At 48.9% G+C, this 27,550-nt stretch overlaps 1 protein-coding gene across 1 annotated transcript in view; it reads left to right on the plus strand.

The window, feature by feature from the left end:
- The window catches only part of BRI3BP (BRI3 binding protein), a 39,935-nt gene that overhangs the window by 3,503 nt on the left and 8,882 nt on the right, over nt 1-27,550 (plus strand). The window contains exon 2 of the mRNA XM_034934819.4: nt 17,824-17,926. Within this exon, the coding sequence (XP_034790710.1) occupies nt 17,824-17,926 (103 nt within the window). The remainder of the gene's footprint in view (nt 1-17,823; nt 17,927-27,550) is intronic.

Raw genomic sequence — 27,550 nt, forward strand, 5'->3', positions numbered from 1 at the left:
GAATCCTAGCTGTTTCTCACTCGCTCTGTGACCCTGAGCCAGTTGCTTTACTTCTCTTTTTTTTTTTTGCTTTACTTCTCTTTTTTCTTTTTTTTTTTGAGATGCAGTCTCGCTTCTTCTCCCAGGCTGGAGTGCAATGGCGAGCTCTCGGCTTACTGCAACCTCCACCTCCCGGATTCACGAAATTCTCCTGCTTCAGCCTCCCTACTAGCTGGGATTACAGGCAGAAGCCACCACGACCAGCTAATTTTTGTATTTTTAGTAGAGACAGGGTTTCACTGTGTTGGCCAGGCTGGTCTCGATCTCATGACTTCAGGTGATCTGCCTGCCTCGGCCTCCCAAAGTGCCGGATTTACAGACGTGAACCACCGTGCACCACCCAGTTGCTTTACTTATCTGTGTCCCATTTGTTCAGAGGAGATAAATTGGGGAATTAAAGGAGATTGGTTGGGCTGCACAATGCCAGGGACTGAATAAGCATTTAGTAAATGGTAGAATATTTCTATATGAAGGGAATTTGTCTGGTAGGAGGTAATAGACTTGTTAATTCCTTTAAAAATTATTAAGTGATGCCCTGGCATGGTGGCTCACACCTGTAATCCCAGCACTTAGGGAGGCCAAGGTGGGCAGCTCATCTGAAGTCAGGAGCTCGAGACCAGCCTGGTCAACATGGCGAAACCCTGTCTCTACTAAAAATACAAAAATTAGGCCAGGTGTGGTGGCTCACGCCTGTAATCCTAGCACTTTGGGAGGCCAAGGCGGATGGATCACCTGAGGTCAGGAGTTCAAGACCAGCCTGACCAACATGGTGAAAGCCCGTCTCTACCAAATACAAAAAATTAGCCAGGCGTGGTGATGCATGCCTGTAATCCCAGCTACTTGGGAGCCTGAGGCAGGAGAATCACTTGAACCCGGGAGGCGGCCGTTGCAGTGAGCCAAGATTGCACCATTGCGCGCGCCAGCCTGGGCAACAAGAGTGAAACTCCGTCTCAAAAAAAAAAAAAAAAAATTAGCTGGGCGTGGTGGTGCAAGACTGTAATCCCAGCTACTTGGGAGGCTGAGGCAGGAGAATAGATTGAGCCCAGGAGGCTGACGTTGCGGTGAGGTTGAGTCGCCCCACTGCACTCAAGCCGGGGGGACAGAGACTCCGTCTCAAAAAAAATTATTAAGCAACTTATACACATGTGTTCATAGCAACACTTTTTACGATAGCTAAAAAGTGGAAATATCCCAAATGTCTTATCAGCTGATGAAGGGATAAAATGTGATGTGTCTGTATAATGAAATATGATTCAGCCATAAAAAGGAATGAAGTATTGCTATATGCTACAACTTGGACGAACCTTGAATAAAAAAATGAGAGAAGCCAGTCACGAAAGGGCACACATTATATGATTCCATTTACAGCATATGAAATATCTGGAATAGGAAGATCCATAGAGACAGAAAGCAGATGGGTGGTTGCCAGGGGCTGGGGGAGGGAGCAATGGGGGAATTACTGCTTAATTGATCTAGGGTTTCCTTTTGGGGTGATGACAGATTGTGGAACTAGATAATAATGGTTGCATGATATTGTGAACGTACTCATGCCACTGAATTGTACACTTTAAAATGGTTAAAATGGCCAACTTTATGTGTATATGACTACAATTTTTTTTAAAAATTGGCCTGGTGCAGTGGCTCACATCTGTAATCCCACCACTTTGGGAGGCCTAGGTGGGAGGATTGCTTGGGCCCAGGAGTTTGAGACCAGCCTGGGCAACATAGTGAGACCCCATCTACGAAAAACCAAAACCTTTGGCTAGGCATGGTGGCGCACACCTGTGGTCCCAGCTACTTGGGAGGTTGCATAGGGAGGATCGCTTGATCCTGGGAGGTTGAGACTACAGTGAGCTGTGATCACACCACTGTACTCCAGCCTCAGGGACAGCACAAAACTCTTTGTCTCCAAAAAAAACAAACAAATGAAAAATTTCAAGCACCTACTGTATGTGGAGAAAATGATTCCTCTCAGGCAGAATATAGCTGGACTGATGTGGTGGAAACATCCTGAATGCCAGGTCAAGAAACTAGTACTTTTTTCCCTTGCTCCTTGGTCGTAGTTGCATGGAATACAATTTCATGTAGTTCTGAAGGTTAAGAAACTAACTCCACTTCCCACTACTGACCCGTCTCCCACCCCCTTCCCCGAAGCAGCCAGATATTCTGAACATGTATAAATATATGGATCTATAGATCTGCTCCCTATTGTTGGTTTTTGTTTATTTTGCACTATGCGCACTGTTTTGTATTTTTATTTTATTTTTCCCTGAAACAGAGTCTCCCTCTGTCGCCCAGGCTGGAGTGCAGTAGCTCAATCTTGGCTCACTGCAGTCTCTACCTCCCGGGCTCAAATGATCCTCCTGCATCAGCCTCTCAAGTAGCTGGGATTACAGGTCTGCACCGCCATGCCCTGCTAAGTTTTTTATTTTTTATTTTTATTTATTTATTTATTTATTTTTCTTGAGACGGAGTCTCCCTCTGTCGCCCAGGCTGGAGTGCAGTGGCACAATTTCGGCTCACTGCAAGCTCCACCTCCTGGGTTCATGCCATTCTTCTGCTTCAGCCTCCCAAGTAGCTGGGACTACAGGCGCCTGCCACCACGCCCGGCTAATTTTTTTTTGTATTTTTAGTAGAGACGGGGTTTCACTGTGTTCGCCAGGATGGTCTCGATTTCCTGACCTCGTGATCCGCCTGCCTCGGCCTCCCAAAGTGCTGGGATTACAGGTGTGAGCCACCGCGCCCGGCCTTAAGTTTTTTATTTTTTGTAGAGGTGCGGTTTCACTCTATTGCCCAGGCTGGTCTCTAACTCCTGGCCTCCAGTGATCTACCTGCCTCAGCCTCCCAAAGTGCTGGCATTACGGGTGTGAGCCACTGCGCCGGCCCCTGTTTTTAAAAATGAATAAATTTTGGGCTGGGTGCGGTGCCTCATGCCTGTAATCCCAGCACTTTGGGAGGCCGAGGCGGGCAGATCACAAGGTCAGGAGATCGAGACCATCCTGGCGAACACGGTGAAACCCCGTCTCTACTAAAAATACAAAAAATTATCCGAGTGTGGCAGTGTGCACCTGTAGTCCCAGCTACTCAGGAGGCTGAGGCAGGAGGATGGCGTGAACCCGGGAGGCAAAGCTTGTAATGAGCCAAGATCGCGCCACTGCACTCCAGCCTGGGCAACAGAGCAAGACTCTGTCTCAAAAAAAAAAGAATAAATTTTGGAGGGCTGGGTACAGTGGCTCACGCCTATAATCCCAGCACTTTGGGAGGCTGAGGCAGGTAGATCACCTGAGGTCAAGAGTTCGAGACCAGCCTGGCCAACATGGTGAAACCCTGTCTCTACTAAAAATACAAAAATTAGCCAGGCCTGGTGGCATGTGCCTGTAGTCCCACCTACTCGGAAGGCTGACACAGGAGAATCGCTTGAACCCCGGAGGTGGAGGTTATAGTGAGTGGAGATCACGCCACTGCACTCCAGCCTGGGCAACAGAGTGAGACTGTCTCAAAAAAAGGAAGATCAGAACTTATCAGTACATAAACTTTGCTTCCTCCTTGTGAAGGGCTGCAAAGAGCTCATTGCTGTAAGGATGTGCCATCGTTAAACCTGCCCCTGGTAGCTAACATTTGATCCTGTCTCGGGCCATTCTAAACATGGCTGCAGTGTAGGTCTTTCTGTATGTATTGTTTTGTGTGCACCTAGACAAGTTCATCTGTAAATTGTTAGAAATGGAATTGCTGAGTCAAAGGGTCTGTGCATTTAAAAAGAAGTTTTTTTTTTTTGAGATGGAGTCTCGCTGTGTCACCAAGGCTGGAGTGCAGTGGCGCGATCTTGGCTCACTGCAAGCTCTGCCTCCCGGGTTCACGCCATTCTCCTGCCTCAGCCTCCCAAGTAGCTGGGACTACAAGCGCCTGCCACCACGCCCTGCTAATTTTTTGTATTTTTAGTAGAGACGGGGTTTCACCGTGTTAGCCAGGATGGTCTCGATCTCCTGATCGCGTGATCCGCCCGCCTTGGCCTCCCAAAGTGCTGGGATTACAGACGTGAGCCACCATGCCCGGCCTTTTTTTTTTTTTTTTTTTTTTAAGAGATAGGTTCGTGCTCTGTCACCCAGGCTGAAATGCAGTGGTGAAATCATAGCTCACTGAAGCCTTGAACTCCTCGCTTCAAGTAGTCCTAACCTCAGCCTCCCAAAGTGCTGGGATTACAGGGGTGAGCCAGCACTCCCTGCTCTTTTACTTTTTTTTTTTTTTTTTTTTTTTTTTGTGAGACGGAGTTTCATTCTTCTTGCCCAGGCTGGAGTGCAATGGCATGATCTCGGCTCACTGCAACCTCTGACTCCTGGGTTCAAGTGATTCTCCTTCCTCAGCCTCCTGAGTAGCTGGGATTACAGGCGCATGCCTCCACACCCAGCTACTTTTGTATTTTTAGTAGAGACAGGGTTTCTCCATGTTGGTCAGGCTGGTGTCGAACTCCTGACCTCAGGTGATCCACCTGCTTTGGCCTCCCAAAGTGCCGGGATTACAGGCGTGAGACACTGCGCTTGGCCTCTTTTACATTTTTCATTGAAATGTAATTGGTATACGTTTTTTGCTTACATCAGTCTATAGCATCATGAATTGTCACACACAGAACACACTCCTTGACCAGCAGATCTAAAAATGGATTGTTCCAGCCTCCAGAAGTCCCTTTCTGCTCCCACATGGTTACTAACCCCCTAAGGTCGCTACTATGTGTGCTACCCATGTGAATTAACTCTGTTTGCTTGAGCCCTTGCATAGTAAGGGCTCTATATGCATTGTTCATATTGCAAAGATACTACTAAATGGTCCTTCAAAGGGTGATAGCAGTTTCTACTCTCACCAGACACGTGTGAAGGCTAGTTCCCAAGCCCTTTCCAACGAAGTGGCTCGTTAATTTTTTTTTTTTTTTTTTTTTGAGACCGAGTCTTGCTCTGTCGCCCAGGCTGGAGTGCAGTGGCGCGATCTCGGCTCACTGCAACCTCCGCCTCCCGTGTTGAAGTGATTCTCCTGCCTCATCCTCCCAAGTAGCTGGGATTACAGACATGTGCCACCACGCCCGGCTAATTTTTGTATTTTTAGGAGAGTTTTTCTCCATGTTGGCCAGGCTGGTCTGGAACTTGCGACCTCGTGATTCGCCCAACTCAGCCTCCCAAAGTGCTGGGATTACAGGTGTGAGACACCCGACCCGGCCTCATTAAACTTTTTGGCTTTATTATATATGAGACAGATGGTCTTTTCATTTATTCAGAATCCATCGATATGTTCTGGGAACTGCCTTTTGGTTTTTCTTTTTTTTTTTTTTTTTGCCGTTCTATTGAGCTGTTGGGTTCTTTTGTTTTTGCTTTTTTTTTTTTTTTTTTTTTTGTAAAGAGGTTTGCATTTTTTGCTGTTTGCAAGAAAGTATTTTGAGCAAAATAACTTTGACACTTTCCAGTCCTTTTTCCCCTACCAACATTTTAACAGCTTTTTTGAGGTGTAATTGCACTACACCTCAATAGACTGTGCGTATTTAAAGTGTACAGGTTGACACCTTTTGACATACACACTTGTGAAAAATTACCACAGTTAAGATAAAGTTTCATATGATTTTTTTTTTTTTTTTGAGAGGGAGTCTCGCTCTGCCGCCCAGGCTGGAGTGCAGTGGCGCAATCTCGGCTCACTGCAAGCTCCGCCTCCCGGGTTCACACCTTTCCCCTGCCTCAGCCTCCCGAGTAGCTGGGACTACAGGCGCCCACCACCACGCCCAGCTAATTTTTTGTATTTTTAGTAGAGACGAGGTTTCACCATGTTAGCCAGGATGGTCTCGATCTCCTGACCTCATGATCTGCCTGCCTCGGCCTCCCAAAGTGCTGGGATTACAGGCGTGAGCCACCACGCCCAGCCTGTTTCCTATAATTTTTTATGTTGATAATTTTTCAAAGTACTAAAATGCTGAAAGAACAGAACAAGGAATAGCTGCAAACATCTCCCCTAAAGTCACCAGTTCTTACATTTCCCCTCAAACTTTTTTCTCTACAAACACATCCGATAGACACATACACACATGCACACACATTTATTTTTATTTTTTGGCAGGATCATTTGAAAGTTAGTTGCAGACGTCTTAATACTTTTTCCTACAGAACCACAATACCATTGTCTCAGCCAAGAAACTTAAATATAGTACAGTATTTTGTAACATATAGTCCATATTCAAATTGTCTTTATAGCTCATAAAAAATCCAACACCCAGTCAAGGACTGCTCATGCATTTGGTGTTCATGTCTCTAGTCTGTCAGAGTTTCCTCACTTTTGGTGGAGGAAGGGACTTAATTATGAATTTTTTTTTTTTTTTTTTTTTTTGAGATGGAGTCTTGCTCTGTCACCCAGGCTGGAGTGCAGTGGCGCGATCTCGGCCCACTGCAAGCTCCACCTCCCGTGTTCACGCCATTCTCCTGCCTCAGCCTCCCAAATAGCTGGGACCAAGGGTGCCCGCCACCACGCCCGGCTAATTTTTTTTTGTATTTTTAGTAGAGATGGGGTTTCACCATGTTAGCCAGGATGGTCTGGATCTCCTGACCTCGTGATCCGCCCGGCTCGGCCTCCCAAAGTGCTGGGATTACAGGCGTGAGCCACCGCACCCGGCCCCAATTATGCATTTTTTTTTTTAGACAGGCTCTCACTCTGTAGCCCAGAATGGAGTGCAGTGGCGCAGTCTCGGCTCAGTGCAACCTCTGCCTCCTGGGTTCAAGCGATCCTCCCACCTTAACCTCCTGAGTAGCTGGGATTACAAGCATGTGCCACCATGCCTATTTATTTATTTATTGTATTTTTCGTAGAGACAGGATTTCTCCTCGAAATCCCTGTGTTGCCCAGGCTGGTCTCTTGACTCCTGGGCTCATGTGATCCCCCCGCCTTGGCCTCCCAAAGTGCTGGGATTATAGGCGTGAGCCACTGCGCCTGGCCCAGTAAGGGACTTTTACAGCATTGACATTTCTGAAGAGTACAGACTAAATGTCTTTTTTTTTTTTGAGCTATAATTCATATACCATACAGTTTATTCATTGAAAGCTCAGCAGTTTTTAGTATATTCACAGCGCTGTACAGCTGTCACTACAGTCAGTTTTAGAACATTTGCATTACCCCGAAAAGAAACTCTGTACCCATTAGCAGTCACTACTTTTTTCCTTTGCCCCAACTCCCAGCCTTAAGCAACTGCCAATCTGCTTTCTGTCTCTATTTCTGAGCCTACTGTGGGCTTTTCATAGGAGTGGAGTCCTGTACAGTCTGGCCTTTTGTGTCTGGCTTCTTTCACTTAGCCTCATGTTTTCAAGGTTCATCCATACTGCAGGATCAATACTTTATTCCTCTTTATGGCTTTTTATTTACCTGATCATCAATTGATGCACATTTCGGTTTATGTCACTTTTTGTCTATTGTGAAGGGATGCTGCTGTGAACAGCCATGTGCAAATATTTGTGTGGGCATTGTTTCCAGTATTTTGTGGTGCATACCTAGGAGTCCAGTTGCTGGGTCATACAGGAACTTTTTGTTTAACACTTTGGGGAACCGTCACCCTTTTCCAAGGCAGATGTACCGTTTTACCTGCCTACCAGCAAGGTAGGAGGGGCCTGGTTTCCCCACATCCTTGTCAGCACTTGCTATGGTCTACCTTTTTAATTCTAGCCATCTTGGCAGACGTGAAGTAGTATTGCTGTGGTTTTGACAGTCCAGAACTGGTTTTTTTTTTTTTTTTTTTTTTTTTTGAGACAGAGTCTCGCTCTGTTGCCAGGCTGGAGTGCAGTGGCACAATCTCTGCTCACTGCAACCTCCGCCTCCGGGGTTCACGCCATTCTCCTGCCTCAGCCTCCCGAGTAGCTGGGACTACAGGCACCCGCCACCACGCCCAGCTAATTTTTTGTATTTTTAGTAGAGACAGGGTTTCACTGTGCTAGCCAGGATGGTCTCGATCTCCTGACCTCGTGATCCGCTCACCTTGGCCTCCCAAAGTGCTGGGATTACAGGCGTGAGCCACCGCACCCGGCCCAGAACTGTCTTTTGAAATGTCCCACAGTGTGTATTGTATTAGCTGATTATTTCCTCCGGGTTAGGCTCAGACTTAGCTTTCATGGCAAGAATTCTGCAGAAGGCATCATGTGTCCTTGCTGAGGCAGTACCATATCGGGGCTCATGGTGTCTGTCTGTGCCATCGCATTCTCGTTGGTTGACGCTGAATTTGATCTCTGGGTTGAGGCTGGGCAGGCCCACTACGCTGGGGGTGCCCTTTCCCCTCTGTGGTTCATACGTGGTCTGTATGTTATGTTCCAGCATTTTCCGTTCATCTGGCTTTTGCATTTCTGTGTGTTCTTCAGATGCTTGGGAAACCTCTGAATGGCAGAATCTCCCGTCCCCTCTCCCTGGCTTGCTTATCAAGATGCCTTTGCCCTCGTGGCCTGATTTTCCATAGGACCCGTTTGCATGTGCCTGAGGGTGATGGAGGTAAAGCGAGATTAGGATGCAGGAAGGCCATTGTCACCCAACCCCGGTGTTGGATGTCCCCGGGTGTTGGATGTCCCCCGCCTGACTGCTGCAAGAAGAGGGCTGATGAAATCCCAGGCTTGAAGCAATCTTGTTCCCTCCCACGGAGGCGATGGCTGGGCCTTGTTTGTCTGAGTCCTCAGGCATCCACAGTTTGCTCACCTGGTCCCCTTATTTCAACTTTCCATTCTGAAAATTGTCCAACATAACCAAAGGTAGGGAGAGTACAGTGAACCCTTGTTCACCCAGGTCTTCCCATGTAGCAACTTTCTGCCATTCTGGTTACTTCTTTCCTTCCTAAATTTTTTTGAGGGTGCCTGGAATAATATTTTAAAGCTAATCCAATACATTAGTTCACCTTTGCATATTTCAGTTAGCATCTTTAACAATAAAAATTTTGTGAAAATCAAAACCACAATACCGGCCGGGCATGGTGGCTCATGACTGTAATCCCAGCACTTTGGGAGGCCGAGGCGGGTGGGTCACTAGAGGTCAGGAGTTTGAGACTAGCCTGGCCAACATGGTGAAACCCCATCTCTACTAAAAATATAAAAATTAGCTGGGCGTGGTGGCGCTCACCTATAATCCCAGCTACTCAGGAGGCTGAGGCAGGAGAATTGCTTGAGCCCAGGAGGCAGAGGTTGCAGTGAACCAAGATTGCACCACTGCACTCCAGCTTGGGCGACAGAGCGAGACTCCATCTCAAAAACACACATACACACATACAAAAAAAACCACACAATACCATCATTACAGCTTATAACAATTCCTTAACATCTAATGCAGGTCCATTTTCTGATTTCCCTGGCCCAAAATGTCTTTACAAAACTTTTTGTTTGAATTTGTATCTAAACAAAGTCTACACATGAAGTGTCTTTTAAGTCTCTTTTTTAAATTTTTAAAAAATTTTTTTGAGACAAGGTCTTGCTTTGTCCCTCAGACTGGAGTGCAGTGGCACGAACACAGCTCACTTGCAGCCTCAACCTCCCGGGTTCGATGATCCCCCAGCCTTCTCCCGAGTAGCTGGAACCACAGGTACATGCCACCATGCCCAGCTAATTTTTTAATTTTTTGTAGAGACAGTGTCTCGCCATGTTGCCCAGGCTAGTCTCTAACTCCCAGACTCAAACGATCCTCTGGCCTTGGCCTCCCAAAGTGTTGGGATTACAGGCGTTAGCCACCATGCCCGGCCCTAAGCCTTTTTTAAAAAAAAATTAACTTTATTCTTTTTATAAGTAGAGTTTAAAAAACAGTCTTTTCTTTTAGAGTTATAGAAAAATTGTGAAGATAATACAGGGAGTCGCCATATACCCCTCACCCCGTTTCCCCCATTATTAACGTTGTATATTCATGTTCTATTAATGAACCAATATTGGTACATCAATTATTTGCTGAAGTCTGTACTTTATTCAGACTTCTGTAGTTTTTCCTGCCACCCTTTTCTGTCCCAGGATCCCATCTGGGATCCCACCCGATATTTGGTCCTCAGGTCTCCTGAGGTCCTCTCGGCTGGGAGTTTCTCAGGCTCTACTTGTTTTTGATGACCTTGACGGTTTTCAGGAGCATTGATCAGGCCTTTTTCTTTTCTTTTCAAATCTCCCTGTGTCACCCAGGCTGGAGTGAAGTGGTGTGGTCTCTGCTCACTGCAACCTCTGCCTCCCAGATTCAAGCAATTCTCCTGCCTCAGCCTCCTGAGTAACTGGGATCACAGTTGCATGCCATCACACCCGGCTAAGTTTTGTGTTTTTAGTAGAGTCAAGAGGTTTCACCATGTTGGCCAGGCTGGTCTTGAACTCCTGAACTCAAGTGATCTGCCTGCCATGGCCTCCCAAAATGCTGGGATTACAGGTGTGAGCCACAGCGCCCAGCCGGTCAGGGATTTTGTAGGATGCTCCCAATTGGAATTTGTCTGATGTTTTTCTCATAATGAGACTGGGTGATGGGTTTTGGGGAGGAAGACACAGAGTTAAGGACCATTTTCATCCCATCACATCCAGGGTACAGCAAATCGTCATGATTTAAGTCACTTTTAATTTTAATGCCCCCACCTCATGCTTTTTCTTGGATGCCATCTTATTCTGTGGAGAAACTGGGTCTCACCCCATAGCATCTCCACCATCTGCATCTGGCCGGGTGCATCCTCATGGTGGTGTTTCCCTGTGTCCCATTTCCCAGATCCCCAAGAACCAGTGGTTAGATCTAGAGGCCTGGCCAGGGACGGTGGCTCATGCCTGTAATCCCAGCACTTTGGGAGGCCGAGGCAGGCAGATCACTTGAGGTCAGGAATTCAAGACCAGTTTGGCCAACATGGTTGAAACCCCATCTCTACTAAAAATACAAAAAATTAGCCAGACATGGTGGCTTACGCCTGTAATCCCAGCTACTCGGGAGGCTGAGGCATGAGAATTGCTTGAACCCGTGGGGTGGGGAGCGGAGGTTGCAGTGAGCCGAGATCGCGCCACTGCACTTCAGCCTGGGTGACAGAGCAAGACTGTTTAAAAAAAAAAAAAAGATCTAGAGGCCCAATAAGATTCAGGCTTGCATTTTCACCGGATTTCTGCTGGAACAGCCTCCAGGCTTTGGGCTTCGCTGTAAGCTCCTGTGTTTGTGTGCACTGCAGCCCAGTCGCCTAAACAGCGGACATACATTTTCTCCCATTCTGGAGGCTGGAAATCTGAGCTCGAGGTGCCAGGGTTGCTTTCTCCTGAGGCCCCTCGTCTTGGCTTGCAGATGGCCACCCTCTCCCTGTGTCTTCGAGTGGTCTTTCCTCTGTTCATCTGGGTCAAACTCTCCTACTTGCATAAGGACACCAGTCGCATCGGATTAGGGCCCACCGTAAATATCTCATTTCAGCTTAATCACCTCTGTAAAGACCCTGTCTCCAAATACAGTCCCATTCTGAGGTCCTGGGGTTTAGGGCTTCCACATAAGCCTTTTGGGGGACACAGTTCAGCCCATATTATTCCCCTTAGGGCTCCTGTGTCTCCATCCACACAAAGTGGGTCAGGGTGTCACACACCAGAGCAGGCAGACCCAGCCCCACAGGGAACAGCAAATTCTCCAGCCAAATGGTTCAACGGCAAGAGATGGGATCCTCCCCGAATTCACCCTCTCCTGCCCGGGGCCAGTTTTCAGGAGGGGAAAGGTGCCGTTCTTTCCACCGTGAGAAAGAACCTCTGACCTACACCTTTCTTAGCACTGCTAGGAGCTCCTCAGGCACGCCAGCTTCTCAGGCATGGCAGTTTTCAGAGCACCTGCCTGTCAGCTTGTGTTACATGGGAGGTGACTGCTCAGCTTGCAGGGAGTTCCAGGTTGCCACCCTGCAACCCATGAATCTGACAAGAACCACCTCAGCCGCTCCGACACGCTGGGCACCTGCCGTGTGCTGGGCGCCGCGCCGAGGTCTTTACAGGTTCTGCTCTTGGATCCTCTCTCAGTCCCATTTCTCCCACAGCAGAGAAAACTGAGGCACAGAGAGGTTCAACAGTGTGAGCAGGAAAGTCTCTTCCTCCCAGAATAATTGCTTCCACGCACCCTTTCCTGGGCACTTGGTGGCATTTTAAAGGCCTGCTACTCTTTTCTCACAAAAACCTTTCTTTTTCCCTCCATTTGAACAAATTATAGAAATTGCTATATATTATCTGGGCGCGGTGGGTCACGCCTGTAATCCCAGCACTTTGGGAGGTCAAGGTGGGTGGATCATCTGAGGTCAGGAGTTTGAGATCAGCTTGGCCAACATGACAAAACCCTGGCTCTACTAAAAATATAAAAATTAGCCGGGTATGGTGGCACATGCCTGTAATCCCAGCTACTTAGGAGGCTGAGGCAGGAGAATTGCTTGAGTCCACAAGGCAGAGGTTGCAGTGAGCCGAGGTCGCACCACTGTACTCTAGCCTGGGTGACAGAGTGAGACTCTGTCTCCGCCCCCCCCAAATAAATTGCCATATATTGACAAACATGTACAAGTCACACATACTTTAAATAATTGTAGGTTGAGCGCGGTGGATCACACCTGTAATCCCAGTGCTTTGGGAGGCTGAGGCAGGCAGATCACCTGAGGTTAGAAGTTCGAAACCAGCCTGGCCAACATAGGAAAACCCTGTCTCTACTATTTTACAAAAACTAGCCAGGCTTGGTGGCATGTGTCTGTAATTCCAGTTACTCAGGAGGCTAGGGCAAGAGAATTGCTTGGACCTGGGATGGGGAGGTTGCAGTGAGCTGAGATGGCGCTAATGCACTGTAGCCCAGGTGACAAAGCAAGACTCTGTCTCAGGAAAAAAAAATGTAACAGGAAGAGCTGGGCATGTAGCAGCTGCCTGTGGTCCCAGCTACGTGGGAGGCTGAGGTGGGAGGATTGCTTGAACCCAGGAGTTTGAGACTGCAGTGAGCCGTAATTACCCCCACTGTACTCCAGGCTGGGCAACAGAGCAAGACCCTGTCTCCAAAAAAAAAAAAAGAGCGTACATTCTGTAATCTATTTATTTACTCATTATTATTATTTTCTGCTATTTCTCGATGTTGCTGGATATGTCCATCGTTGTTTTTGTTGCTGTGGAATTGGACTCCATTCTGTGAGCAGATCATGTCTTACTACGCGTCTCTTCCGTTGTCCACGTATGTCTGGCCTGCCTGCAGCTTTTTAGTGCAGTGGCGCTCTGAAGGCACATGTGCAACTGCCTCTCTCAATCAAGGTCCTCAACCTGGAGTGTGCCTCAGCATCACCAGGAGGGCTGTGGAAACAGATTGCTGGGCTCCATCCCTGGAGAGTCTGAGGCAGTGGATCTGGGTGGGGCCCTGAGAGTCTGCATTTCTGGCAAGCTCCTGGGTGATGCTGCTGCTGCTAGTCCGGGCACCACCACACTCTGAGAACCACAGAGCTGGGATGTGTACCGTGACATGGAATCTCTGAAAGACCTCTTCATGGGTGTGGTTCTGATTCATGCTGGGCTTCTGCAGGCCCTCCTCCCAGATCCCACCGCCTACCCCCACCCAAGGGAGGGGCAGTCACCCTCCTCTTCTTTCTTTTTTTTTTTTTTTAAATTTTTTTGAGACAGAGTCTCGCTCTGTCGCCCAGGCTGGAGTGCAGTGGTGCCATCTCGGCTCACTGCAAGCTCCGCCTCCCGGGTTCACACCATTCTCCTTCTTCAGCCTCCGGAGTAGCTGGGACTACAGGCGCCCACCACCACGCCTGGCTAATTTTTTGTATTTTTAGTAGAGACGGGGTTTCACCGTGTTAGCCAGGATGGTCTCGATCTCCTGACCTTGTGATCCGCCCACCTCGGCCTGCCAAGTGCTGGGATTACAGGCGTGAGCCACCACGCCTGGCCACCCTCCTCTTCTTTCTAATGCAGCGGTCCTCAACCTTTTTGGCAGCGGGACCGGTTTTGTGGAAGACAGTTTTTCCATGGACTGGGTCGGGGGATGGTTTCGGGATGATTCAGGCGCATTATGTTTATTGTGTACTTTATTTCTATTATCATTACATTGTAATATAGAATGAAATAATTATACAACTCACCATAATGTAGAATCAGTGGGAGCACTGAGCTTGTTTTCCTGCAACTAGACAGTTGCATCTGTTCCATCTGGGGGTGACGCGGACAGTGGCAGATCATCAGGCATTAGGATCTCACAAGGAACATGTAACCTAGATCCCTCGCATGCAGTTCACAATAGGGTTCACACTCCTATGAAAATTTTTTTTTTTTTTTTGAGACAGAGTCTCGCTCTGTTGCCCAGGTTGGAGTGCAATGGCGTGATCTTGACTCAGTGTAACCTCCACCTCCCAGGTTCAAGCGATTCTCCTGCCTCAGTCTCCCAAGTAGCTGGAATTACAGGCGCACAACACTACACTCAGCTAATTTTTTTTGTATTTTTAGTAGAGATGGGGTTTCAGCATGTTAGTCAGGCTGGTCTCAAACTCCTGACCTCAGGTGATCCACCTGCCTTGGCCTCCCAAAGTGCTGGGATTACAGGTGTGGGCCACCGCACCCAGCCATCTTTTTTTTTTTTTTTTTTTTTTTTTGAGATGCTGTTTCCCTCTATCACCCAGGCTGGAGTGCAGTGGCATGATCTCGGCTCATTGCAACCTCTGCCTCCCAGGTTCAAGCAATTCTCCTGCCTCAGCCTCCCAAGTAGCTGGGATTACAGGCATGCACCACCACACCCAGCTAATTTTTGTGTTTTTAGTAGAGACAAGGTTTCGCCATGTTGGCCAGGCTGGTCTTGAACTCCTGGCCTCAGGTGATCTACTCGCCTCGGCTTCCCAAATTGCTGAGATTACAGGCGTGAGCCACCAGGCACAGCCTAAAATGTTTTCTTAAGGTAAATTAGAGATGGGGGGGGGGTCTCATTTTGTTGCCCAGGCTGGTCTCGAACTCCTGGGCTAAAGCAGTCCTCCCACCTCAGCCTCCCAAAGTGCTGGGATTATAGGTGTGAGCCACCATGCCCAGCCTCTATACTGTTTTTTAGGGCTAAAATGTTGGTGTCCTCACAGGACATCGTGGAGTCAATGCTTCTGTTAGAATATTGGACATCGGCCGGGCATGGTGGCTCATGCTTATAGTCCCAGCACTTTGGGACACCTAGGCAGGCGGGTCACTTGAGGTCAGCAGTTCGAGACCAGCCTGGCCAGCATGGTGAAACCCCATCTCTACTAAAAATACAAAAATTAGCTGGGTATGATGGCAGGCGCCTGTAATTCCAGCTACTCAGGAGGCTGAAGCAGGAGAATCTCTTGAACCCAGGAGGCGAAGGTTGCCTTGAGTTGAGATTGCACCAGTGCACTCCAGCCTGGGTGACAGAGTGAGACCCTGTCTCAAAAAAAAAAAAAGAAGAATATTGGATGTGGATGTCAACAGGAGTCTTGAACACTTACCATGTGCTCAAAGCATTTCACGTGAATATCCCATGTAAAGCTCGCAATAACCAGATGAAGTAGGTACTGTTATCTCCATTGTTAGTGGAAACCCTGCAGCCCCAGAGAGCTTATGAATATATATAATATGCTCATGGACACCCAGCTAGTAAGAGGCAGAGCTGGGATTTGAACCCAGGCAGTCGACAGCCTGGCTTGTGCTTTCTCAGCCACAGTGCTACCTCTGAGGTTATTGGCATTTTCTACTCTCCTGGTCCCTGATTCAGCCCTGCTCTTATCTCCTCTGTCCTGTAGGAACCATCCAGTCAGGATATCCAGTTTAAAATGCTGTAGCCGGCCGGGCATGGTGGCTCATGCCTGTAATCCCAGCACTTTGGGAAGCTGAGATGGGTGGATCACAAGGTCAAGAGATCGAGACCATCCTGGCCAACATGGAGAAACCCCATCTCTACTGAAAATACAAAATTAGCTGGGCATGGTGGCGCATGCCTGTAGTCGCAGCTACTCGAGAGGCTGAGGCAGGAGAATCACTTGAACCTGGGAGGAGGAGGTTGCAGTGAGCCGAGATCGTGCCACTTCCACTCCAGCCTGGTGACAAAGCGAGACTCCAAATAAAATAAAATTAAATTAAAACATAAAATACTGTAGCTGCCCGGGTGTGGTGACTCACGCCTATAATCCCAGCACTTTGGGAGGCCGGGGTGGGCAGATCACCTGAGGTCAGGAGTTCAAGACCAGCCTGGCCAACATGGTGAAACCCCGTCTCTACTAAAAATATGAAAATTACCTGAGTGTGATGGTGCGTGCCTGTAGTACCAGCTACTCGGGAGGCTGAGGTGGGAGGATTGCTTGAACTTGGGAGGTGGAGGCTGCAGTGAGCCAAGATCATACCACTGCACTCCAGCCGGAGTGACAGAGCGAGACCCTGTCTTAAAAAAAAAAAAAAAAAAAAGCAAGCTGTAGCCAATTCACGGAGGCATTTACCCTTCACACGTGAGCCGAGTGGCCCACGTAGGTGGGTTCTATTATGGCAGCACTCTGCGTGATGCAGCCCTGCAGAGTCCCAGCCCCCATAGATACCTTGGTCAGCCCTTACAAGGAAAGGGGCGTGTTTTACTCAGTTTTGCTCAGTTGTTGGGCTGTCATCAATTAGTATCAAGTTCAAGTTAATCCCCTGGGCCAGTAGACCACTTGGTGGCATTCATCATGGGCTCGCTGTTTTTTCCCCTGTAATAGCAAAGGCTGGAAACCATGTAGGTATCCATGAGTATGGGCCTGGCTCCAGGTGTACCATGTTTAAAAAGGATGAGGCAGCTCTGTGTGGTCTGAGTGTGAGTATCTCCAAGACAGAGTGTTGCACGAGCAAAGCAGCTCAGCTGTACACCTGTGCTGCCATTGCAGAAAGAATATGTCCGTGCCATTATTCACCTGGCACGTCTAAGGAAGGGTTCCTCCGGAGGGGGATTCGAGTTGCCAGGAAATGAGAGGGAAGGCTTAGTCTCCACTGAATACCTGTTGGTAGGCTTGAGTTTTATGCTACATGTATACAATATCACTAATTAAAAAAAAAAAAAAAAGTTAAAATGAGGCTGTACCTTGTATTCATGTTTCTTTAGCCCTGTGTCACCTGGAGGGCAAATAAAGACCTCAGAGGCTCAGGGTCCTTAGAGTTGGATAGAGCATGGGGCTGTATCATTACCAGCTTCCTTGGAGCAGAAACTTCCACTCTTTAAAAATGAGAAACCCGCAGGGTGCGGTGCAGTGTTTCACGCCTATAATCCCAGGACTTTGGGAGGGCCAGGCAGGAGGACTGCTTGAGGCTTAGAGTTTGAGACCAGCCTGGACAACATAGCAAGAGCCCATCTCTACAAAATAATAATAAAGCCTGGTGTGGTGGCTGCACCTATAGCCCTAGCTACTTGGGAAGCTAAGGCAGGATTGCTTGAGCCCGGGAGTTTGAGGGTGCAGTGAGCTATCATTGCACCACTGCACTCCAGCCTGGTCAACAGTGAGACCCTGTCTCTTTAGAGAAATCAGGCAGAGGAAGGTAGAGACCCTGACCCAAGAGGAAGCATGAAAGACAGCAGGAGCAATGGCAAGCGGCGTAACGCGGCCCTGCAGAGAGTCCCAGCCTCCATAGGTGCCTTGTTCAGCCCTTGCAAGGAAGGGGTCGTTTTCACCAGTTTTTCTCAGTTAGGCTGTGATCAGTACCCAGTTCAAGTCAATCCCCTGGGCCAGTAGTCCACGTGTGTGGTATTCATCATGGGCTCACTATTTTTCCCTTCCCAGGTATAAACTCCCAAGCTCCCCGGTTCACTGCTTGACTGATGGAGGAAAACAGTGATTGGGTGATGACCGTTGTCTTGTTTCTGCAGTTCTTGGCCAGGCTGACTGAGAGATTCGTGCTGGGAGTGGATATGTTCGTGGAGACACTGTGGAAAGTCTGGACCGAGCTCTTGGATGTTCTTGGACTTGACGGTAGGTGTGGGGGTGGCATTCACGTAAGGTGTCATTCTATTTTGGTGGTTCTCATAGTGTGGAACTGGTACTCACAGTGAGTAATACATGAGAAGGTTGCGGAGGGCTGGTCAGTGAGGATATGAGTGAACATTTTTTATTTTAATAGTCTCATATATAGGCCAGGCATGGTGGCTCATGCCTGTAATCCCAGCACTTTGGGAGACCAAGGTGGGAGGGTTGCTTGAACCCAAGAATTCAAGACCAGCCTGGGCAACATGGTGAGATCCCATCTCTATAAAAAAAAGTACAAAAAAATTGCTGGGTGCGGTGATGTGCACCTGTAGTCCCCATCCACTTGGGAGGCTGAGGCAGGAGGATTGCCTGAGATGAGGAATTCGAGGCTGCAGTGAGCTATGATCATGCCACTGTACTCCAGACTGGACGACAGAGCAAGACTCCTCTCAAATAATCATAAAAATAAAAAACAAATGGCCCATCAAAGCTGAGATTTCCCAGATGCCACTTAGGATAAGGTGCGACTGGGTAGTGCCAATTTGTGTGCAAAACACATGGACCAGAGGTATAGTGCTCTGGCTTACTGGCATCCGTGCAAGAAATGACTAGTTATTTAGGCAGAAGGGGATTTCATGAGACAGAGACACTCACAGAACCATCAGAAAGGCTGAGGAAGAGATGCATGGCCTCAGACACTGCCGAACTGGCTGTCCAGGGTTGCAGCTGTTGAAACCGTTGAGTTCGAAGTCACACAACTGTAGTATAATTTGAGGACCAGGAGGCCACTGCTGCCGCCACAACAACTAGACTTTGCATGTAGGTGCAGGGACCCTTGCCATTTCTGGAACCATGCATATCAGCTGCAACACTTCACTTAATTTCCAAAGTCGTGTGTGTATGGGGGAACTGCCAGGTGGAACTTACTTTCTGTCCAGTCCCTAGCTGCAAGGGAGGCAGGCTAATGCGGTTCTTAGCTCTCCAGCTTCTGCCATCCAGGAAGGTAGCCTGGGAGCAGGTGTCACCTAATGCTGCACCAGCCCATCCACCATACCCACCGCACGGGGCAAGAATTTCCAGGGGAGCTGGCCCCTGGTTTTGTGGGCTAGGGGAGGAGGGTAGTGCAGTTTGATAGTGCAGTGCTAGTCACACGTTTATAATCAGGAAGAGAACATTGGTGGGGCACGGCCCCTCCCTTTCTACATGTGGGAGGGGGCACTGATACTGGTCTTGGCGGATGGCAAGGCAGCAACGGTCATGGTAACTGAGCTGGGCACTCCTAGTCCAGTCCTGCAGCCTGTGCTACCCCCAGCCTTACACTCCCCTTCCCAGGTGGCTCTGCCCCACCTCCACCTGCATTCCATCGGGGGGTGACAGGAGCTAACCCGGGCAGAGTGCCCAGGGTGTACAGCTTTTATACCCAGAGGAGACCTTGTCCCTTACCGCCTTAAGAGCTTCAGAGGCATCCCATGCTCTCAGGATGAAGTAACCTTCCCGTTTTCTCTACCGTGCCCCATGGTGTGCCAGGTAAGCAGGGATCTCCTAGCTGCCCCCGCTCCACTGCTCTCCTTCTGTCCACAAGGTGGAGGCCGCTCTTCCCCTGGGCCTTTCCAGAGGAAATTCCCCAGCTGGGCTCTTTCCAGCCCCACCGCCCTGGTCCCTGGTCCCAGCTGCCACCTGTCTCACGGGAAGGTCTGCAGTTGCTGCATGTGGCAGGGTTCCTAAGACCATCTACAGGCTCGCCGGTTCCCTAGGAGCACTGGCAGGATTCAGCATATAGTTGTCCTCACAGCCGTGATTTATTGTGACGGAAGGACGCAAACACCATCAGCAAAGGGAAAAGGTGCGCGAATTCCCGGGCAGGCCAGGCTCAAGCTTCAGAGTCCTCTCCCTGTGGAGTCACACGGGACACACTTAATTCCCCCAGCAGAGGGTGCCCACCAAGGACTCCCTGCCCAGGCTTTTTACTGGGGGTGGTCATGTAGTCACCCTCTGCTTGACACGTGTCAAAATTCTAGACTCCCAGAGGGAACGCAGGTGTTGTCATAAACCACATCATTTGTGTCAACAGCCTAGGCCTGGCGTCTCCAGGCTGCACTCTGGCCCCAGCTCTGCACCTGGCACAAAGAGGCCCTTTTTGTTTTTGTTTAGGATCTCACTCTGTTGCCCAGGCTGGAGTGCAGTGGCTCAATCACAGCTCACTACAGCCTCAACTTCCTGGGCTCTGATCCTCCCACCTCAGCCTCCCGAGTAGCTGGGACCACAGGCCCATGCTACCACACCTGGCTAATTTTTGAATTTTCTGTAGAGACAGGGTCTTACCATGTTGCCCAGGCTGGTCTCAAACTCTTGGGCTCAAACCATTCTACTGTTTCAGCCTCCCAAAGTGCTGAGATTATAGGCGTGAGCCACCACACCCAGCCCACCCTTGGTTAATAAGAGCAGGAGGGCTGTGGGTCCCACTGCTTAGCCAGTCATGTGGGCTGAAATGTGCTCCTCAAGAATATGTGTTCCAGTCCTAATCCTGGACCTGTGAGTGAGCCCTTGTTTGGGAGTGGGGTCTGCAGATGTGATAAAGTTAAATGAGATCGTCTTGGATTAGGGTGGACCCTCAGTGTAATGATTGCTGTCCTTATAAGAAGTGGGAAATTTGGACACAGAAACACCAAGAAACATAGGGAGAAGACGGCCATGCGAAATGAGAAACAGGGACTGGAGGGACGGAGCCACAAGCCAAGGAACACTGGGACCACCAGAAGCTGGAAGAGGCGAGGAAGGATCCTCCCTTGAACTTTCAGAGGGAGTGTGGCCCCACCAAGACCTTGATTTCAGACTTCCAGCCTCCAGAACCACAAGTGGATGAATTTCTGTTGTAAACCACCCAGTTTGTAGTGGTTTGTTGCGGCAGTCACGGGAAACCATTATACCATAGCCCTGTTACATGCGGAATCTCTCAGCACCGCCCATCGGTGCTTGACACCCACAGACGGGGGAGTGGGGTCCACTGGCCATGATGGGCACGCACACTGGTTCATACCTGTTGACACCCCAGGCCATTCAGAAACGTCTCCAGCCTTAATTCATTGAGTTCAACCTTTAAGAGGCCTTAGGCCAACTCAGTCACCTCACTGCTCAGACAAAGAATCAGAGGCGTCAGCATAGCCAGAGGACACTGTGCACCTGGCAGCCCCCTGGGGCCACTCATGGCCCCTCCAGGGACTTGGCAGAGTTAACGCACCCTCCCCCAGATGCAGCCACCGCGTGCAATCCTCTTAGCTTCCGTATCCACCACCTGCCCGGATTGTCAAACTCTCTGTGTTTTCGTCGCCACCCATTGAACCCTGGAGAAACAAACCTGATTGCAGAAAATCGCACGCAGCTTGGAATGAAAAACTACAGAGTAGGAACAGCCTCCTAATCATATGGAAGAAGCCCAGAATAGAGGCATCGGCAGCGGATCCACGAGCCCTGAATGCCTGCATTCATCAGGGGAGCAGCTGGCGCGTTCCGGAGGCGAAACGAGCTTGCTTCCGTGTCGAAGCTTTTCTAGTTCTGTTTGATGCGTAAGCTTCAAGGCATCCGAAGGCCTTTGGAATTCGTGTCTTATGCGTAGAAGTTTGAGTGCAAAATGCTTTACAGGAAGTCATACACCAACGTTGGATATTCTGGTAAAAAAGGTTTCTGTGAGCACAATTCTATAATTTCTTTCTTCAGTGCTTTTTTTTTAAGAGTCTGGTTAAAATGGGAACTCTGTAGCCCCGAATGGTCTAATAGCAAAAAAATGTGAGCCCCCTAGGTGATGTGAAGTTTTCTAGTAACCATGTCAAAAGAGTAAAAAGAAATGGTGAAATTAATTTTTCTTCCTTTTTTGGGGCGGGGGGGCGGGGTGGTGGGGAGTGGGGGGTAGGAGGGATGAAGTCTCACTCTGTTGCCCAAGCTGGAGTGCAATGGCACTATCTCGGCTCACTGCAACCTCTGCCTCCTGGGTTCAAGTGATTCTCCTGCCCCAGCCTCCCAAGTAGCTGGGATTACAGGCATGTGCCACCACACCCGGCTAATTTTTTTGTATTTTTAGTAGAGACAGGGTTTCACTATGTTGGCCAGGCTGGTCCTGAGCTCCTGACCTCGTGATCCGCCCGCCTCAGCCTCCCAAAGTGCTGGGATTACGAGCATGAGCCACTGCGCCCAGCCTTTTTTTGTTTTTTGTTTTTTTTTTTTGAGACAGAGTCTTGCTCTGTTGCCCAGGCTGGAGTGCAGTGGTACAATCCCAGCTCACTGCAGCCTCCACCACCCCAGGCTCAGGTGATCCTCCCACCTCAGCTTCCCAACTAGCTGGGACCACAGGTGTGCGCCACCACGTCTGGCTATTTGTATTATTATTATTATTTTGAGACGGAGTATTGCTCTGTCGCCCAGGCTAGAATGCAGTGGCCGATCTCGTCTCACCACTGCAACCTCCACCTCCCGGGTTCAAGCAGTTCTCGTGCCTCAGTCTCCCAAGTAGCTGGGATTACAGGCACCTGCCACCATGCCTGGCTAATTTTTGTATTTTTTTAGTAGAGATGGGGTTTCACCATCTTGGCCAGGGTATTCTCGAACTCCTGACCTCATGATCCACCTGCCTCGGCCTCCCAAAGTGCTAGGATTACAGGCGTGAGCCACCGTGCCCCGCCTAATGTTTGTATTTTTTATAGAGATGGGGTTTTGCCATGTTGCCCAGGGTGGTCTCGAACTCCTGAGCTCCAGTGATCTGCCTGCCTTGGCCTCCCAGAGTGCTGGGATTACAGGCATGTGCCACCATGCCCAGGTGAAATTAATTTTAATAAGATATTTTAGTTAACCCAACATATTAAAAACAACTTATAATTAATAGAAAATTATCAGGTGTCTCACATTTTTTTGGGTAACTAAGGCCTTTGAGACAGTCTCTATTTGACACTTAGAGCGCACATCAATTCTGACTTGTCACATTTCAAGGGCTCAGCACACGATAGATGGCACAGCCTTTGTCCCCATTCTAGATCTGCTGGCACAGAGCATGTGTCCAGGAGTTGGAAGGATGGCTTAGAAGGATGGATTTAAGGCTCATGTCTTCGTCGTGTTGCTTACCCCTCTGAAGCTGCTGAGGCCACTTCCAACAAAGTTTCCAGTAAACTGGGGAAAATAGGAATCGTGCTTCAGTGATGCGTCGGCACAGGGCAGGGGTTGTGTGGCTCCGGAAACTGGATCCCCTGGTTCCAAATCCCAGCTCTGCCCTGTCCTAGCTGTGGGACCCTGGGCAAGGAGTCCTTGTGTGGAAAATGCTGTTTACCCTATCAGCGAGTCATGAGGACTGGATGACTGTGTGTGTAGGGTGGTGGGATGGTGCCCAGCCCATGGTCGGTATTCAGTAAACACTCGGGGGCTTACAAAGGGGCCCTCCTTCAAAATGTACATCACTGTGCAGTTCTGGGACCTGCCAATCTCACTTCTCCACACTGAGGGGCGGCTGGCCAGCTGCACCCAGAGCCAGCTTCCCCTGCTGCAGCCATCAGGACTTGACGGGTGTGCAGGTATAAACCCGACCCACGCTGAGGAACAAGTTGGCCACCAAAACATTCACTTTGCTTGAACAGTGCCTGTTAGGAGTTGAATTGTGTCCCCCCGTATTCATCTGTTTTATCTGTCGAAGTCCTAACCCCCAGAGCCTCAGAATGGGGTGCTATTTGGAGATGGGGTCATTGTGGGTGTCATTTGTTAAGATGAGGTCATAGTGGAGTAGGGTGAGTCCCAAATCCAATGTGACCGGTGTCCTTATACGAAGGGGAAATTTAGACACAGACACACGTAGGGAGAAGGCCACGTGAAGGCAGAGTAAGAGAGAGGAGTGTGTCTGGCAGTCACGGAGCGCCAAGGATCACCAGCAACCCGCAGACACTAGGAGAGGCCCGGGCAGATTCACCCTCGAGCCTCTGAAGGAGCCAGCCCTGCTGACACGTTGTTCACAGACTTCCAGCCTCCAAACAAACTGAGAGAATAAACTTCTGTTCTTTTTTTTTTTTTCTTTCCTTTTCTTGAGATGGAGTCTTGCCCTGTTGCCCAGGCTGAAGTGCAATGGCGCTATCTCGGCTCACTGCAGCCTCCGCCTCCTGAGTTCAAGCGATTCTAGTACCTCAGCCTCCCGAGTGGCTGAGATTACAGGCACATGCCACCAAATCTGGCTAATTCTGTTTTTGTTTTTGTTTTTGTTTTTTTGAGACAGAATGTTGCTCTGTTGCCCAGGTTGGAGAGCAATGCCGCAATCTTGGCTCACTGCAACCTCCGCCTCCCGGGTTCAAGCGATTCTCCTGCCTCAGCCTCCTGAGTAGCTGGAATTACAGGCACCCACTACCATGCCTGGCTAATTTTTATATTTCAGTAGAGATGGTATTTCACCATGTTGGCCAGGCTGGTCTCGAACTCCTGATCTCAGGTGATCCACCTGCGTTGGCCTCCCAAAGTGTTGGGATTACAGACATGAGCCACTGCGCCCGGCCTTCTACTCCTTTTTAGCTACTTGGCCATGGCAGCGCTAGGGAAGTCAGATGGTGCCCCTTTGCTGTCAGAACGTGCAGGGCCACTCGTGTTTTCTTTAGGATTTTCAGGGCCTCAGGGAGTGACGTTGCTTTGGACCACCCTTCCTTGGTTTAAAGGACAGCTTTCACTGAAGTCACCGAGGGGTGGAAGGCAGGGGTGGCATTCTCGTCTCTGGGCATCTTTCCTGGCTGATCACTATCTTGGCCCCTTGACGACACGATGCTTCTCAAAGTATGCTCAGAGGAACCCCAGGAGGTCCCTGAGACCCTTTTGGTTAGGAGGGGTGACTGTGAGTTCCTCTCTTCTCCAGTAACATGTCTCTGAGGTCAGGGATTCAGTACGTACTTTAATACTTCCATATATATTGATGCCACGTTAAGATGATGACATTTTAGATAGATTGGATTAAACAAAATATCTTATTAACATTAATTCCACCTTTTTTTTTTTTTTTTTGCCTTTTTTGCTGTGAGTACTTGAAAATTTTCAGTGACAAACATGACTCACATTTGTGGCTGGTGTTCTGTTCCTCTGAATTCAAAACCAGATTTGGGGGCCAGGTCTCCTCTAAATAGCTAGATAGGAAAGAGACTGGCAAACATTCAAAGCACTGCCACTGTTCTCAGAGTGATTTGTTCTGCTTTAGAAACAGTTGCTTTTCGTGAAAAATATTTTGTGTTAACCTATTGTCTTGGTCAGTTCAGGCTGCTATAACAAAATTCCATAGACTGTGTGGCTTATCAACAACAGACTTTTTTTTTTTTTTTTTTTTGAGATGGAGTCGCTCTCTGTTGCCCAGGCTGGAGTGCAGTGGTGCAACCTCAGCCTCCTGAGTAGCTGGGATTACAGGCATGCACCACTATGCCCGGCTAATTTTGTATTTTTTTTAATAGAGACGAGGTTTCGCCATATTGGTCAGGCTGGTCTCGAACTCCTGACTTCAGATGATCTGCCCACCTTGGCCTCCCAAAGAGCTGGGATTACAGGCATGAGCCACTGTGCCTGGCCTAACGGACATTTTCATTTCTTACAGTTTGGAGGCAGGAAGTCCAAAATGAAGGCACTGGCAGATGCAGGCTGTGGGGAGAGCCCTTTCTTGTAGACGATGCCTCACTGTGTCTCACGTGAAGGAACAAGGCAGTTCTCTGGGACCTCTTTATAAGGGCACTAAACCCATTCATGGGGGCTCCACCCCTACGACCTGATCACCTCCCCGGGACCCCACCTCCTAAGACCATCACTTTTGGGGTTAGGATTTCAACATAGGAATTTTGTGGAGGACACAAACACTCAAAGCCTAGCATCTGTAATGGGTTGTTATTTGAAAATGAGTTAATGATAGCAATGTTTTTAAATTATTAACAATGGCTGGACACAGTGGCTCATCTGGTAATCCCAGCACTTTGGGAGGTTGAGGCAGATGGATTGCTTAAGCCCAGGAGTTTGAGACCATCCTTGGCAACACAGTGAGACCCTGTATCTACAAAAAATCAAAACATTAGCTTGGTGGTGCATGCTTGTAGTCTCAGCTACTTGGGAGGCTGAGGTGAGAGGATCGCTTGAGCCCAGGAGGTAGAGGTTGCAATGAGCTAAGATCATGCTACTGAAGTCTAGCCTGGGCTACAGAGCAAGACTCTGTCTCAAATAAATAAATAAATAATAAAATTTAAAAGATAATTAACAACTAATTAAAAACTACCTAATTTTCTGCTATAGAAAATATATCAGTTAGGTAGAACCCACATAAACAAAAGCTCTGGGGACGCTTCAATAATACTGAAGAGTGCAAATGGTCTTGAGACTGAGAGGTTTGGGAAACACTGGTTTAGCCTCCAGTCTGCATGGGACAGGTGTGAAAGTCAGCTCCCAAGTCAACCACATTTAGTCAAAATGCTCACGATGCCTCAGGAAGGCACAGTGTAGCAAACACACTCTGGCTTCTGGGGAGTCCTGGTGACCCCAAGCCTTTAGTCCCAGAGATGGCTGCTGTTTACAGTGTTGGACTCTAGACACTGGCCAGCTGTGCGGAGTCTGATCATTTTGGGGAACTATGAGATGTTCACACCGTAGGTGTCGTTATTGACCGGAGGAGCTCCGGGGTTGAGGCTTCCCATCTCAGGCCTGCTCTGGATTTGCGCTTGCCCACTCCAGATCGTTGTGTCACACTTTGGTCCTCTTTGGCTGGGCGTGGTGCCTCACACCTATAATCCCAGCACTTAGGGAAGCCAAGGCAGGCAGGTTGCTTGAGCTCAGGAGTTCGAGACCAGCCTGGGCAACATAGCGAGATCCTATCTGTATTCGCTGGTTTCCACACTGCTATAAAGAACTACCTGAGGCTGTGTAATTTATAAATAAAAGAGATTTAATTGACTCACAGTTCCACATGGCTGGGGAGGCCTCAGGAAACTTGTAATCATGGCGGAAGGCAAAGGGGAAGCAAGGCACGTCTTACATGGTGGCAGGAGAGAGGAAGCAAGAGCGAGGGGTAAACTGCCAAACACTTTTAAACCATCAGATCTCGTGAGACTCACTCACTTTCATGAGAATAGCATGGAGGAAACCACCCCCACGATCCAATCACCTCCTACCAGGTCCCTCCCCGGACACGTGGGGATTACAATTTGAAATTAGAATTGGGTGAGAACACAGAACCAAACCACTTCACTGTCTCTACAAAAAAATACAAAAATTAGCCAGCTGTGGTGGCGCATGCCTATAGTCCTAGCTACTCAGGAGTCTGAGGTGGGAGGATCGCTTGAGCCCAAAAGGTCAAGGCTGCAGTGAGCCGAGATCACACCATCACACTCCAGCCTGGGTGACAGAAAAAGACCCTGTCTTAAAAAAAAAAAAAAAAAAAAAAAAAAAAAAGGCCACAGATTCTTGGGCCCACCCAGGACCTACTGAATCAGATGTCCTGGGGGTGGGGCCCAGCAACCTGTTTTCCTAAGCCCTCCAGGGGATTCCTGGAGGAATCACACAAGTTTGAGAACTGCTTGTGTGAGAAGGCTTAGGATATAACTCTCCTTGAACTCATTAAACCACACTGTCAGGAAACAAACAATTGCAGCATGTAGG

Source organism: Pan paniscus, chromosome 10 (genome assembly GCF_029289425.2).
Source record: "Pan paniscus chromosome 10, NHGRI_mPanPan1-v2.0_pri, whole genome shotgun sequence".
In the NCBI taxonomy this organism is placed as follows: domain Eukaryota; kingdom Metazoa; phylum Chordata; class Mammalia; order Primates; family Hominidae; genus Pan; species Pan paniscus.